Source organism: Agelaius tricolor, unplaced genomic scaffold (assembly GCF_023055355.1).
Source record: "Agelaius tricolor isolate 1412-34295 unplaced genomic scaffold, bAgeTri1.0.p SCAF_6, whole genome shotgun sequence".
In the NCBI taxonomy this organism is placed as follows: Eukaryota; Metazoa; Chordata; class Aves; order Passeriformes; family Icteridae; genus Agelaius; species Agelaius tricolor.
Window position 1 is genome coordinate 36,472,509 of NW_027269266.1, and position 16,463 is coordinate 36,488,971.

Below are 16,463 nucleotides of genomic sequence, written 5' to 3' on the forward strand. Positions count from 1 at the left end.
GTATTAGAGATGGTCTAACTTTGTTTCCCACTTTTAGTGTTCCAGTTTAGAGAAGCCTTGATGTCACTGGAGGTCTTAGAGGAGTTGTACACCTTCCTGACTGCACAGTCTCAGATTTAGACAGCTGTTGTCACATGGTGAAGAAAGAATTTGAAAATGTATGATGCCTCCTTCAGTTTGTTAAAGTTCTGGGCATACTGGGCTGGGTCAGTTCTGTTCTGTTCTTCCCCCATCCTGTTTTTCCTGCCTCCCCCCAGTCCAGCCCACTGTCTGGACAAGGTGTTTTAACAAGCCCTATTTATTTACTTCTTTCTTGGGCTTGATCTGTTTGTGCTAGCTGCCATGCAAGGGTTACATTCAGTCCCCCCAAAAAGTTAAAATCATAATTTTTGGGGTATAAAATTGCTTTATGGCATATAAAATAGAGCTTGAAGTTCTCTCAGAGAGCTAATACATAAGAACTAGCTCTGAAAGACAAGTTACAGGTAGGTCTTTTGTCATTCTCTCTGTTGAATCTGTTGAGTCTTGAGGCAGTGTATGCAACAGACACCCTTTTAAAATAGAAGTTGATGGTCCAGTTTGCTATTTCACCACAAGGTAAAGTCTTTTTCAGTCTGCACTCAGTTGTGCTCAGCAACTGTGTTATTTTGAGATATGAGTAATGCAGCTGTGCATTGCTTATTAATGAAATGTCAAGCAAAGAGGTGGTTCTTGTCCTGCTTCCTAATAGATTTGATTGTCTGCCTTTATCTTGATGCCAGTTGTCACTGTAAGAAATGTGTGCATCTAAATCGTATGAAAATGCACTGCTTGATAAAGGATAAGAGAATTGATGATGCCATATTGTCTTAGTAAACAGCCAGTTTTATGTTGAGGGGAATTGTCATCTGTTAGAAAGTAATTTGTGTGTGTGCACAGGGGACTAATGTCAGATAAAACTGTCATAAGCATGTGTTGAACACTTGGATTCTTACTCTGTTCACTTCAGCCACAGTTCTAAATGACCCCCCTCTTTTCAGTCCTGCTGTATGACCTCGCAAACTGTTGCTATTTCATTACACCTATTTTCCAGACCTTATGAAACTCATTCATAGGTAAAATAGTTAGGGAAATCCCTTTAATTGAGCAGCATGAGAAGACCACTGCTTATCATAAGGTAGCTGCCTGTCAGCACTGCTGGGAAAGGGTAGTTAAATATGTTCTCCCCGAGCTGATCTCTAGCAAAAGAAAGGTACTGAGTATATGGAAAGTAATGCATGGCCTCGTGGTACGGTGCTATCTGTGTGCTGGCATCTCTTCTACTTCTCCAGAAGATTTGTGATATTTTGTGCTGTTTTCAGAATCATGGATTATAGGGTTATGGGCATAGATTATTTTAGATTTCTTTGTAGTTATATTTTAATTTTTTTCAAACTCCTTATGGCTCTATCATCTTAAAAAACCTAGGGATAAAGTACAAGACTGTGAAATGTACTGAGAAAGACATAAAATGTATCCTGAGTGTTGGCAAGATTACTTCCCTGTAAGAACATAGCAGAAAGGGTCTAATTCACATTTTTCACCATGATTGAATTCATAAATTACTCCTGAGATTTCTGTGGGCCATTTTCGTCCCTCATTCACTATGAAGTAAGGAAATATTTAAACAAGTACTGTCAAAATTGATCTTCCAAAAATGTGACCACAAAAAACCTGGGAAGAAACAGAAACTGTGTTTCCCAGATGCAATTACTTGACCCAGCCTAGGGTTCCAAAGGCAAATTCCCATGTCACATAACATATTCACTGTTAAGGGGCCTAATCCACAGTGTTTTAAAATCTGCAGAAAGATCCCTTTTCCTTGTCTCTTCTCAGATGTTGTGCACTCCATTATCACATCCATACATGTGTATGTCACACATGGATCTTGAGGAGGGTAAAATAATTTCTTAGTAAGAAAAACGCATTGAAAATTTATTTTGGATATGTGTCTTTTATTTTTATTACCATCATTAAAATATATTTGTGTAAACACTGTTCAGTTTGTCTTATACAAAGTTCTTGATATTTTTTGAGGGATCCAGATTGCTTCTATAAACACTGTTGATGCCTGATCTGATCACTGGGTACCCTGTTGCATGTTGGTAAACATTAATTAGAGACCACATTTGTACAAGTAAAGATGTTCTATATTTTGGCTTTTCTTTTTAACAAATGTACAAAGTAATTTTCATTTCCTCTTCCAGATAGTTAATCTGCTTCTCTACTTTCCCTTTATCACATAAAAGAATCACTCTTTCATTCAGGTTTTGTTTAACAAAGAAAAAGTATCTATACAAGTTTTCACTTTTAGGTATTTCTTCAGTTTTTATGGCCTCCAACATTCTTAAGATTTTCAAGTTTTATCTCCATTTTCCGCATTAATTTTCCTGTGTGATCCAGTTCACATTTCAGGTTTTGTATAGCAACATGTCACTGTCATCAGGTTTCCCTTCCAGTCTGCCCCAACAAGTCTTTCCCCTACGGATCCATAGTTTTCATTTTGTCTGTCCTTGCCTGGCAGTGTTTTTCCAAAGTTAAACCATAGTCATAGAATCATATTAAGTTACTCTTTACCATCACAGAAGAAACCATGTGGTAAGATGGAGTATAATTTGCTCTCACACTGTTAATTTCTTCCCCTTTGAAGTCAGTCTGTTTCAGTATTTCAGCTTTGTCACATGCCTTGAAACTGGACTCCAAATTTTTTGAGCCAGAGGTCACTGACCTTTTCAGCTCTGCTTTCCTTATAAATCAGTGGCATTTGGCTTCACTCACAACTGCAGCACACTCATGCAGAGGAAGGAGTTGTTCTTTCCCAAACAAGTTTACCTCTGTCTGACCAATGCAGCTGATAGGAGTGATGGAGGGCCAGCCCAGCCTAACTCTGATTTAGCTCTACAACCAGAAAACAAGATCCTTAGAACAGCTTATCTGAGAACTAGCAAATTAGCTTTGGCTTTCTGGGAGGCTCTAATCAATTAAAAATATTTCCTTGCCTCTGCTGTGAGGAAGCTGCTGTAGCACTGCAGAAATGAGCTGAGCACTCGTTGGCTGAGTCAGCAAGGAAGCGGGCAGGCTGCACGATCACCTCTCTCCTCTCGGCTGCATCCTCAGTGTCACATTGGTTTTATGAGATGCCAGAGTGAAGGGAGGTATGGAACACACTAAGTGAGGCATAGATGTGGTGATGAGCTCACTTTCTGCCAAAGGCCAGATGCTGCCAAGGCTTCAATTTCGGTCACAAGGTGAGGTTTTACTTCAGCCCAAAAATACAGCATGTAGCAGAAGGGACTGAAAAATAGACAAAGCTGTGCCCTGTTCAGAGTAGAAATGAATAAAAATGCTTAGATGACCTGCCAGGGAAATAACCTTACATTTTTTCAGTGGCTTAATGACCCCCTCAACCTTTTTTAGAAATACCTTTGAGATTTCTTTTTCCTGCCAACTATCTTCCTTTCATCCTTAATGGATTCAGACAGTTCACCCCTTGGCTTTAACAGAGGAAAGGTCTCTCTCTCTCTCTGTATCCCATTCAATACCCCAAAGCTCCTTCTTTGGGGTATTGAATTATTGAATGGGATCTAGCCTTGCATAGATGTCTCTTGTGGGAGGACGTGTGTTTGTATCTGTAGGTGTACATGTATGATTATATGTCCATGTGTATTTGAGTAGGAGGTATCATATATTTTAGCCTGGTCTGACAGAAAGAATTTCACTGCAATTTCTCCCCTCAGTCCACATAAGAAATCAGAGAATTCCCCAAGTATGCAAGGTTTTGATCTGAGATCCTTTGAAATTTAGCCACCAGTACAAACACTGCAGCTTTAGGTACACTACACAACTGAAGGAAAGGCAATAATTTCATTGTCCTGCATACTGTCCCTCTAGAGCAGGAAGCTTTGACAAATCAGAAAGCCATACCAGTCTTTTGTACAGGTGTTTGTAGAAAAATGAATGCTCTTCAAGAGAAATTTCCTCCCAGGAATTATCACTGCAATGGAGTCTGCACTTTCCTCAAGAATAATCTTTATTAATTACTTCTACTCTCATATTTGACTACGTTCAGTCTATTACAGTGTCAATTCAATTTAGCTGTGGCTGATACAATATGGATGTTTCTATCATTATCCTAGTATTCTGCTAGCTGTATTTTTGGATTTGAGTGATTTATAGAATCTCTTAATCCCAATTCTACAATTAATCTTGCTAGGGACTTTAATCTCAGCTGACTGAAAAATGGCTCATAGGACTTGAAAGCTGCAATATGCTAAATGACCTCTAAATCAAAATTAAAATAACAGAAAACTGTTTTCTGTTAAGTCCTATGTTATTCTCCTATGTAAGTCTCATATGCCTAACTAACTGAACAACTGTTCTCAGCACTTGAAAGCCTAGATGGTTTAAATCAGCTGTTGGACTACAAGGGAGGCCCTTTTCCTTTTTAAATATAATGCACAATGTCTATAGAGTCTGATCTTAATGGCAATATTAAACATCTCTTCAGGTTTTTTAATACATAATTGTAATGTAGCACTAAATATCCTTTTGTGGAATTCTTCTTCCGTGGTAGACGCTTTCGACCTATTTTGTAAGTTCAGCTTCATGTCTGAGGGGGCAATACTTTTTGTTCCTGGCTTCTATTCTACATGTTCATACTTGTTTTTATATGTGATTGGCTGTTAAGGACACTTTTATCTGCAGTGTAATAGAAAAACAGTGCTTACAAGGGTAGATGCAAAAAAATAAACGTTCTTTAGTATTTCTAACCTACGTTGTTAAAATGAACCTAACTAGGTAGACATGCACTCTAAATTGCATTTATCACTACTAACACAATTTACACTTGAAGCTCTAAAACTCCTTAAGTACAAGCCCATTTGACTGATCCCTTTCTACCATCTCTGGAACCCTGATGCAGGCAGGGTTTCATTGAGCCTCCTCTAGCCCCCCTTCCCAGATATTGCCATCATAAGGGCATCCTTCAGACGCAATGCGCTCCTGTCAACCTTATCCTTTACATTCATTTGCCTCGTCATACTTCTCTCATAGCCTCTGTCACATCCTATTAGCTCTCAGTGCTGTGCTGTGCTGCTCCCAGCTCTTTTCAGCTGCCTCCTGCCCTCCCCATCCTCCTCCTCCTCGTGGTGACGGTGTGGCGTGTTCCCACAGCACTGCCTCCCGCAGCCCCTTGGCTGTGCCTCCGCGCTCCCTTGTTCTCCTTGCCCAGCCTTTCCATTTGCATCTTCTCGCTGAGAGCAGCCCTTCATCCATGACAATAAATGGAGTTGGCAGGTTTTCCCAGCAAGTGAAGTCTTTGGGTGTTTGCAGGCAGAAATCAGATGCAGGGGAGTCTTTGAGAGGGAGAAATGGACAACCCTACCAGCAGCAAGGCCATTGTCAGAGGCAGCAGGATCAGCCCCAATCCAGCCCTTCTCAGAACAGCTCTTTCCAGCAGTGTGAGCGGCAGAGTGCAGTTCCCATGCTTGCACCACCTGCAGTGAAAGAAGTTTGTTCCACAGATCACGTCCCTGGGATGCTCCAGCCCTGGAAGTGTTGAAGGCCATGTTGGATGGAATTTAGAGCAGCCTGGTCTAGGGGGAGGTGTCCCTGCCCATGGCAGAGGGGTTGACATGGGATGATCTTCAAGGTCCCTTCCAACCCAAACAATTGTGTGAGTCTGTGATGTCTTCAGGTGGTGCTGAACCAGCATGCAGTAGTACAGGGCTCTGGACAGCTCAAACCCAGGTGGCAGTTTAAGAAAGTGTAATGTCTCCCAAAATGACAGAATGAGAGTTTTAAAGTGGAGGACATAGATGTGAGCAGAAATATGTTAGACTGAGGAATCAATAATGATATTTCATTGTCATTAAATGCAAAATATGTATTTGATAAGGCAACACCATGGAAATCTCTGAGATTTCCTTTCAATTCATTTATCTGATAATTCTTCTAGTAATTGGTAAATTGAATTGCCAATGATTCTTCTAATGAATAGCCTCCTTATTCACTTTGTTTACAATACACTAATTTATATCAGTAGTTCCTATTGATTTATTTAATCTTGATGCAAACAGCTCTATCTAACTAAACTCCTCCTGTTTTCCTTACCAAGGCTTAGGTGGTTTATCATTTCTTCCAATTTCCTGTGAATATGCAGTACACAAAGCTCTTTAAGAGGGCCTGTAGAGGCATTGTATGGGGAACATCTTCTGCCTCACAGCATTGGTTTTCATATTGCTTGTCAAATATATTTTCAGAAGACAATTTGTCTGTTGGAAATTTCAGAAGCTACATAATTCTGCTGTATCAAGCATGTTTACTACTGCATAAAATCCATGTGATCTAAAAACACATAATATGTCAATGTTGTTCCTTGTCCTCTTTTACACACACACAGATAAATATACACAGATGTGAGAGAAAGATTTTTATGCACATTACTATAAAATGAGAGCAGATTGATCAGGACAAAAAACAAAAAGTTTTGAAGTCAGTCTGCCTAGGACTTCTCATGTATGGAATACCTAAATACCCATAGGCTGTTGGAATTGGGTGAGGAAGAAGAGGCCCCTGTTTCTTAGAATAAAATCTAGGAATAAAGTCTCATGCCTGGAGCACCATGCAGGAGCACTGTGGTGAACTGAGAGAGGTGTTCATGTAAGACAGTACAGCCTGCATGCTTTGAACTTCAAAAGGGAGGTTTTATTTTATAAAAGTTAAATGGTCAGTAAATCTTAAAAAAAAGTCACTCTCTTATAAAAGAACTTTTTTGCTGACTTTCCATAAGGAACTGCTAATTGTAAGAAAGATTATGCTGATTATATGAAAATCATTTTATAAAAACTCACAGTGACTTTGTCAGAGAAAGCTTTTGATGCTTGGCAAATTACCATCTTGTTTCTATTCTGAACATCCCTAACCCAAACAGTAATCCATTTCCCTTGTCCTCTCCTTCTCTTCCTTTGTTTTCAGAAAAGTTTGTACTGTTTAGGACTTTTTTTTTCTCTCTCTTGGATACATCAAAGATTACCAAGGTCCCTTTTTACTTATCCTGCTGTTAAATCTGTGTGCATAATGAGTGCATTTATATAATATAGTTTATTGCTGTTGTGCTTATTCAATTTTTTTTCCCCTGAAACACTGTTCAATGAGACAGTGTGAGTACTTACTCAGCTTCATAATTACAATGAATATAATGAATAATTACTCACATTGCATACTGATTCATTTTCAGTAATATTAAAGGTGAACTCATGTGGATGCTATTATATCCATTTAAATTATTACCACTTTTGGCTACTAATGTCTTGCATGGTGCATTTTGCCAAAGAAGCACAGCACAGTTTGCATATCAGACTTCTCTGTAGGTCAAGCAAACGTAGTTACAGTTCATTATTTCCTGCTAATGCAGATACCATGTATTTTCCTTCAATAAAATTATTTATATCTGTTTTTTACCAAGTAAAATTAGATGTAATCAAGTGTTTTGAGAACTAGATGAAGTTCATTTCTTGCTGTAAACTTAAAATGTACTCTTAAGTAGTGAACATCATATGGCCAGTCAGTTTTTGTACACTCTTTGTGATGAATCATTAAGTATCTCAACAATTGTTCATGTGCATGCTATAGATATGTACTAACAAACTGGAAATAATCCACCCTGTCTTAGAAAGGCAGCTTCAGTGCTCATAGATAAATGAAGTGCACTCTGTAAGAAATTAAAGAGTGCTAATTAATATAAAGGTTATTGCATGAATGTTGTGTCATTCAGAGCTATATACACTTTTCATTTAGATTGTTTTATTTTTCTCATATGACTGAAGAGTGTAGGCCTGATCTTGTTTTTATTTTCTCTGAGTGGACAAATGTATTGCTCATAAAGTCTGACAAACTGAGATGGGAACAACTTACTCTCTCCTGAGCTCTATGAACATCATCATAAATGGCATCATATTTTTTATATATATATATATATATATATATATATATATATATATATATATATAAAAAACCTTTTCTGTATGCAGTACAACTTCTTCCACTTCAGGTAGTGCCACTGCAGTTTTATTAAAGCAGAACTCCTGGGGAATATTTGAGGAAGACAGAAATTTCATCTCAAGCAGGCATGCAAGATTCCATCCTTGTAAGAAATGAAAGTTCTTGAAAGGAGCTTCCCAAAATCACAGGAATGAGAGCCCTGGGAATCTCAACTCTGCTTCCAGTGTTAGCTGAGCAAAAGGAGGTTGTTTTTGTTTATTTTCAGGCTGGCTCTGGGAATTTTTCTTGTCTCCCTACACAGTCACCAGGCTCCAGTGACTGAGAAGCAGGAGGTGAGGGTTTGAACCCAAACAGGCTGATGAAAGCAAATCCTGAGGGTACACTGTAAGCCCTTGCATGTAATTTGTAAAACTAGGGAATCATTTCTTCCTCCTGATATGTTTTTGAAGAAGATTGCAACTGAATTCAGTGAAGTCTGAAAGCGTGTGAGATGGTGTACCAGGCACCCTAGTGACTGTTGTGTTTAGACCTCTGTGCAAAAGAAAGATATTAAGTTATTTTAAGACTACATAATGCTGGGAAAATGGTCTTCAAAATCACTCTGAGATGCTGAAATTACTTATCTTGCCTTCAACTAGTTGCCTCCAATCACTCAACTGAAATCTATCTTAGTTTCCCCTTCCCAGGTTTTATAAACAGTCTTTTTTCAGTCCTAAAACCTACTCAGTGAACAGCCAGACATAGCTTTGCATGTTTGGCATTCAGCAGTAAATGACAGATGAGTTTATTATTGTTTACTTCAACACTGATTGAATAAAATTTGATTGAAAATAAATTCCTTATCATTACCTTTTGGAAGTTTGTTTGTAGTGCTCACAGTTTCCAGAAGGTAGTCCCATTTTTCCCTATTTCCCATAATTTGCATTTTCCTGACCTATACTTTTATTCAACAAAAATTAGGTATGCTTTTTAAATTCCAGAATGAAAGAGAATAAATCCATAGAGAACACTTATGGTTCAAGAAAATCCATAAATTTCTCCTCTACCATTTAATTGTCTGAAGGTAACTTTGCCTGCACACCCACACAGTCCTTAGAGCCCCACATGAGGTTGTTTAGGTGTTTTCATTAGGGGATAAATGGAATTAGAGTCCAGCATTTAAAGGAAACATTTAAGTGACATCAAAGGTAAAAATATGACCATAATAAAGAAAATGCAGTTCCCCTGGAAAGGTATTAACACATGGTAGAATAGGAGGACCCTACATAACCTTATAAAGTAGGTATGGTAAGCACAACATGCAGAAAGTTCCATCTCAGCACTTCCCACATTATCAGCAATTTGAGGCAATACATGGATGAGGAAAGCAATGTGTCATCCCATTCGTACTCTGCTGCCTCGAGGTGAGAACTCTGTTACCTGCCACCTTCAGGCCACAGTTTCCAGCATATTAAGGCTGTCATTAATACAGCTTCTTCTGCAACTCTAAACACTGTGATTATTTTCATTACTTAATTGAATTGATTTTTCAGTATTAAAATTAATTAATAAAATATAACATATTGTCATTATAAAATAACTAATACGTTGATTATTTAAATATTTAAATGCCTGCCTGTCTTAGGTGACATTGGTGACATTGTCAGCGCTAAGCAGCAAGCCTTATCTTGCCTTTCTCAATCTCACAGGTTTAATATGTACTCATAGTGAAAAAATGCTATATTCTGGGTCTAAGCATTTTCTAAAAACAGCCTTCCAACTGCAAACAGGTGAAGTCTCATGTACAAATATCCACCAGGTGATGGCAATGGAGTGTTGAACAACTCATGAATGACATGAACTACCTCCATTCATCTCAGTGGCTCTGAATCCTGCCAAATTCCCAGTGTCCTTGTTTCAGTGCTTCAGAAGCAGCTGAGGCAGGGGAACAAACGTGTGGCAGTGTCTGTCCTCTCTGCTGGAGGCAAAACACACTTAAAATACACCCTCAAATCGATGACCTTCTCTGAAGCAGGTTGCAAGCTCAGACTGACCTGTCTATAAATATTTTAGAGGGTATAATTTAATCTGTGCAGTAGATTCAGTGCTTCCCCCACATTCAGTGAGACCACAAATATCTTATTACTCAGTATATTTAGATGCCACTGAATGAAGTCCTCAAATTTTTCATTGTGGAAGTATAGGGAAGCACCTTAGTTGAGGTAAAATACTTAAACATAGGCTTTATTCTAATGGTGTACTGAAAAGTTAGCATACTTAAAATTAAGCAGGTGTTTTTACTGAGTCCTGGGACATCCTGCTAGGGAGCAGTCACTGATTCACTTCTAAGTGGAGTATAAGAGTTCCTGGAGTTAATCTACCTAGGGAATAAATGAGTACCTGCAATTCCTAGGATGGTCCTCCACACTATCTCCCTTTCTGGGCACTTTGTGTAAAGTAGTTAATGGCTTTTGAGCATTAGTAACATTCCTTGTTCAAAATAGCTTCCGTTTGTACACAGACATTTAATTTTATCACCAAATTATAATTATTTAAATAAATAACATTTTGATCTCACAGAAGACTTCCCTCCAAATGCTGAATGTGCTTAGGCTTCTAATGAGGGGGAGAAAATAGATCATCTGGCTAAAGCATTTGGATTAATTGAGATGATTGCACCAGAAATATTTTAAATTCTCAGAGAAGTCCCAGAAGTGAAGCACTTAGGCTGGAAAACAATAAGCAAAACTGCAAGTGAACAGGAAACATGAAAGAACCTATAAATATGTAGGGTATGGAGTAGCAAACTGTCAAATTATCCAATTAATTGTCAATACCTTTAAATATAGAAGCATCTAAAAACTGATGAACTTGCTTAGTTCTTTGGTGCAGAACTCACTGGTGCATGACAATGGGCTCCAAAGCATTTTTCCAGATCTATGTGGAAAAGTACTTATGAGAAAAAGTATTTATTGTTGAATGCAATGTTTTAATACCATAAATCTACTATCTTTTCTTTCCATTATTTTGTCCAAGCTTCTTGATTTAATACAAAGGGGCAGAATTTTTCAGTGTGCTAGAGAATGATTTCTGTAGGTTTTTTTTAATAGAAGTAAACCAGGTACTGTATTATTTCACTTGTATTCTCTCTTCTGCTTGCTGAGTGGCCTGATAATCCCTCTCAGATCACTGAGATCTCTGATATTGAAGAAAATGAGAAGAGCAGCCTGCCTGTCACCAGTTTGCATTACTCTCCAGACAGGGATTTATCTATGGAAGGGCAGGGTGGGTTTGTAGGCACTCCCACTTAAATTAGCACTGTCCCAGAGGAGGGAAGAGCACAGCTTCCCTGAGTCAGGGAATGCTTTGCCTGCTGTTGTCTCCTGCCTGCCCAGCCCCTCTCCTGGCAGGGCTGTTGCTGGGGAGGTAGATGTCTGAAGTTCTACATCTTAATTTTAGATTTTTGGAACATGTCGTTGAAACCACCTGGGTGTGACTTGTCATTTGTGTAGAACTGATGGAGAAATTAGTCCTTGATGACCTCCTGTGGTTTTTTTCACATTTTCCCTTCTTATCCAGTAGCCCCAGTATTCATTCTGAGCTATGAAGTCAACATTCCTAGCTGAGCTTCTTTTAAAATAAAAAGCCTGTGTCTTCACGTTGAAAAAAGAGGACATTATTCTGGGCTAAAATAATTTCCTTGGTTTGTTACCTATGGGATCACCTGGAAGACCATATAAAATAGATACAGAAATCACCAAAATAAACTACTAAAAAAAACCCCAAAGGTGTTTGTAAACAATTCTACTGATAAAAATGTAACCTAAAATTTGGAAATAAAAGCATTTTATTTGAGCAGCCTTTCTTCAAAATATTTCACTTCAATTTTTTCAGGAGTCACTGCTGTGATGCCTCTGCTTTTTTTACAGCTTAATCTATTGTGTCAAAAGATGAACAGATGAAGACAGTAAAAGAATCTGTCTTGCTCTGCCTTCCTTCAAAGTGTGAAAGAGCTGTGCACCTGAGTTATGAACATTGTCCAGATTAGGGGCTGGAATTGTTGGGGTTTTTTTTTTGCCATATACAAAATAATGAGATTGATAAGACCAAGGCAGGAGGAAGCTCTGGAAATGCATCCTATTCTCAGCCTGCACAAACCAGTTTCACTGCTGGCCACAGTTGCAAGAGGCAGAGTTTATTTCCTTTATTTTGTCTTGCCCAGTCTTCAACCATCAGTAGCAGCCTGGAAAGCAGGATGTTTGTTCCTATGGTTTTTCAGTGTTTAATAATTGTGCAATTACTGGCTTGAACACTGTTGTACCGAGACTCCCTGTCCTTTCCAGGTAACCTTCCGGACAAGGATCTACCACTGCAACATTAACAGCCAAGGCGTCATCTGCCTGGACATCTTAAAGGACAACTGGAGTCCAGCATTAACCATTTCTAAAGTTCTCCTCTCCATCTGCTCCCTCCTCACAGACTGTAACCCCGGTAAGATGAATTAACTTTCATATCCTCATTCATTTGTCATTCACATTTGGTCAGCTCGGTAATATCTGGTTAGTGCTCTGGTTTACTGGTACCTACTGAAAAAAAAAACCCACAAAAATGTAAATTTTAGATGCTATTCATATAAATAATGTAAAAAGAAAGCAGAATTTCAGAAGCTCAAGTGCAGTTTTAGTACTGGAGGAAAAAAAATTTATTTCAGAAAGTTTGATCAGTAGAAAATACCTTAGTATGTATAATTCGGATATTACAACCAGGATATTACCACCAAGAAATATTAATGAGTTAATAAATATTGAAAAGGAAAGCTTTCATTTAAATATGCTGATAATGTGGTCTCTGAAAAGAGTATTAATAGCACAGACAATGATAGATGCCTAATGCAGACTCTACAAATAATGAAAATTAGTTTAAATGAGGTTTATTCAATATCTTGGACAGCCAGCATGAGTATTCAAAGCAAGCTGTCATTCTTATTAACTAGCATAGCACTTAACCTCTCCCCTCAGCTCTTTTAGATTTGTTTTATGCCATTGACCACTAGGTCTGTAATTTCCACTTTCTCTTACCCTATTTACAAACACATAATTCTGACTGTAGCCTTGGAAAACCATAATATATAGAAATTACTAAAGAATCATTGAAGAAAAATTATGTGATCTGTTTATATGTCATGAGGGTTGTTGCTGGTTTGTTTTTTATTATACACTTCAATATTATTTTTAATTTGCCCTAAAGGGGCAAATTAAAAAAGGTCTAAAAATTGCTTTGAAAGGGGCAGAACGTGAGATTCTGGCATAATCAGGGGCTGAACAAAAAGCTGTAATAGAGTATTGAAATATTTCAAAACTCAAAATAAGGTGAGAACAAGCAAAGATGTGATTGACTGCTTTTATTTTCATGTGGGTTTGTTTCTGTATAGAACATTGAAACCTGTGGTGTTCCTTTCAGCTGGGAGGTGGAGTGATAGAGTGTTACCATTTTAGGCACATTTATTTCAGGTGGATTGAATGCTCTCTGCTAACGTCTCTGAAAGATTGATTTCTGTTAGTGTTTGGCCAAAAATACGCAGAAGTGTCTGTGGGTAGTCAGGCAGATAGATGACAGAAGTTACAAGAACCAAATTAATATTTGCTCATGTGTCTTAGAGACCACTAAAGAGCTAGAGACACTGCAAAGCTGTGTAGAGATTGAGAAATGGGCAGTGGATGCGTGCTCTCCTGTATCCTGTAGGAATAGATACTCTCTTTGGAGGGATACAGTCATCTTTAAATCTGGACAGTTTCCAGCCGTGATTTGAAATTTAGAAATTCACTACTTATGCCTTCTTAATCTTAAATCCTTACAGATGCTGTCAAACAACAGTTTTAGCATATCAAGTGTGTAAGAGGAATACTGAAAACAGTTATCCATACCGTATCACCATGTAGAGCAAGTTAATACACAAAAGATGGGAGGTTCTTCCATTTAGCCTCTTTCAGTTAGCAGCCATAGGCATTGTCTTGACCACAGTAAATAAAGCAATTTTATGACATTTCATTTTCAAATCTTCTCTTTAATTATGAAGTAGTTTTGGATTTTTTCACTGCTTCATGGTAAAATTTTCCCCTTTTTTGATGAATTAGCACAATTTCTTAATTTGAATCCCAGTCTCACAAGGCACTGGTGGCACATATTTTTGAAGTGCTGAGTAATTTTTGCCTTCCTTGGTAATTGCCTGTTTTGTGTTAGATATTCTTTTATTTAAAAGTAAACTTCGAATGTTAGTGATGAACAACAGAAGGCTTGCAGAAATTTACAAGTCCTTACTTTTCATCATATTGCCTAATATGATTTTTTCTGATATCTTACCATTAAAAAAATATTGGTCACTTACCATCAGATGGAGGGATGGGTGGATGGATGGATGGATGGATGGATGGATGGATGGATGGATGGAAAGATATGTCGCTGTTACATATGCTATTGAAGTATATCACGTATATACACATAAGTAGCTACAGAAACAAGCATATATATTTTTTACAGCTAGGAGTAATTTTCTAATCCCTCAGTCTAATCCCTTCATCTAACTAGTCTGCCCTTTTCTAAAGGCAGAAACACAAGAGGGGTCTCGATTTGATAAGCAACTTTGAACTCTTTTTTTCCACCATTCATCAGCCAGAAGCAGATCAGGTCAAATGGAAAGGCAACATTGAATCTCCCACAAACATAAACAAGCAGGATGGGCGAGTCTTCCACCCTGGCCTCCGAAACCAAGAATCAAGTATCAGTTACCCCCTACTCTTACATTTATGCAAATCTTCATTAGAACAACAAATAGGAGTAAGAATGGCAGCTAATTTAGCCTCAGTCATACACAGTGATTAAGCGGCGCTGAAGCACAGCTGCAGCTTCATTGGCAAGCGCTGCTATTCTTCTCCAGCAGGCTGAGCAAATGAAAAGAGGTATTTGCTCCTGCCGCTCCTGTCATTCACACAGTAATCTACAAAAGCCACGGAGAGAGTCTCTTCCCTCCCTGGTTATACATCACCGCCCTTTGTTCCCTATCACTCCAGGCAGGAGCAAGTTTGTCCTTTTTAAACAGCTAATACAATCCTTTACTCATAAGCTGTCTCAAACCCTTCAGTCCTGATTATTATTAATTGTCTCTGTTTTGCTTGGCAGTATCAGCCACTAAACTGTGTTAATGAAAGGTCTGAATTTTGTAACAGCTGGCTGACTTTTCCATGGGGGGAAAGGGGTGCTGTAGGGTTTGTGTATGACTGAACACATGTGCATTATCTGGGAGTGTGACAGCCAAACGTATCAGAGGGATGGGAGAGATGGTGGGATGCACTTACCCAGTCCAGGCATTAGTATTTTCCTTTGAGGTGGTACTGGGGAAGCAACTGGACCCATGCCTTTCTACAAATCAGGGCTCCAGTCCTGTAAATACTTTGGCATGTGCATGAGCAACCCCACAAAACCTGATAGATACCTTCACCTGCATGGAACAGAGTGAGTGAATAAGTGAGTAAATGTTTATAGGCCCTATGCTTGAATACTGAAAATGCCTGCTTCCAGTGTTAGCTGCTAGGGCTGGCCTGTGTGGGCATTTAGTTACTGCAGAGTAGCTCCATGTGTGGACACTCCCCACTTTGAAAATGTGTTAAGTTACAAAAACCTGTCTTGCTTGGACTAAAAGTCAACTACACTTTACGTGTTCAAGCAGAGCCTGGGGAAATTTCCACACTGCCTTAATCTGAAGAGCTTTCAAGTGCAGTGGCCATTGAGGTTTTGTGTTTTACTGAGTTTGAAGTGCTAAGCAAATTAATTATTTTTTATAGTTACAAAGCTGGTGATGCTGATCTGGGTTAGAATGTTTATTTTTCTCAGTTGACCATTGCCATCCTGGCCCTGCCAAACATTCTTGAGCCCCAGGAAAAATATCATTTGCAAATGCTTCAGAGAAAGTAAATTGTAACACTGCAACACTTTTCTTTGCATGGCTTCCTTCTTCACATTCAAAATCTGAACTTGGCTGGCCTGATTATCCACGATGTCTGAACAGTTTTAACATCGAATCATGTCTGCTTAATAGCACCCAGCTAAGCCTTGATTAGAGCATGAGAACAAAGCCTACCTCTCCCTCACACCAGCCTCTTCCTTTCTGGTGTCATCCTCTGGCTCTGGCTCCTTACCATTTTCCCCACGTGCAAGTTCCACGGTCAGTGATGATTTTATCCCTCAGTTGGCATTCTGGGAGCAAATGCTTTCCTGCTGCTCCTGGCCCACTTCCCTGCAAGCTCCTGCGATGGGGATGTGCCAGGGGGTGCACACAGAGGAGGAGTGGCAGACTGAGATGTGGCCAGCCACAATATTGCTTTCCCACAAATATTAGGCTGAACATTTGGATGGTAGCTGTAGCCAGAGTAACGGCTGAAGGGCTCTACAGAGCCTCACTTGCTTTGCTC

General features: G+C 38.8%; 1 protein-coding gene across 2 annotated transcripts in view; it reads left to right on the forward strand.

The window, feature by feature from the left end:
* The window catches only part of LOC139591122 (ubiquitin-conjugating enzyme E2 E2), a 201,359-nt gene that overhangs the window by 166,080 nt on the left and 18,816 nt on the right, over positions 1–16,463 (forward strand). For both annotated transcript variants that reach the window (XM_071429342.1, XM_071429341.1), the window contains exon 5: positions 12,342–12,489. In XM_071429342.1, coding sequence (XP_071285443.1) covers positions 12,342–12,489 — 148 coding nt within the window. The remainder of the gene's footprint in view (positions 1–12,341; positions 12,490–16,463) is intronic.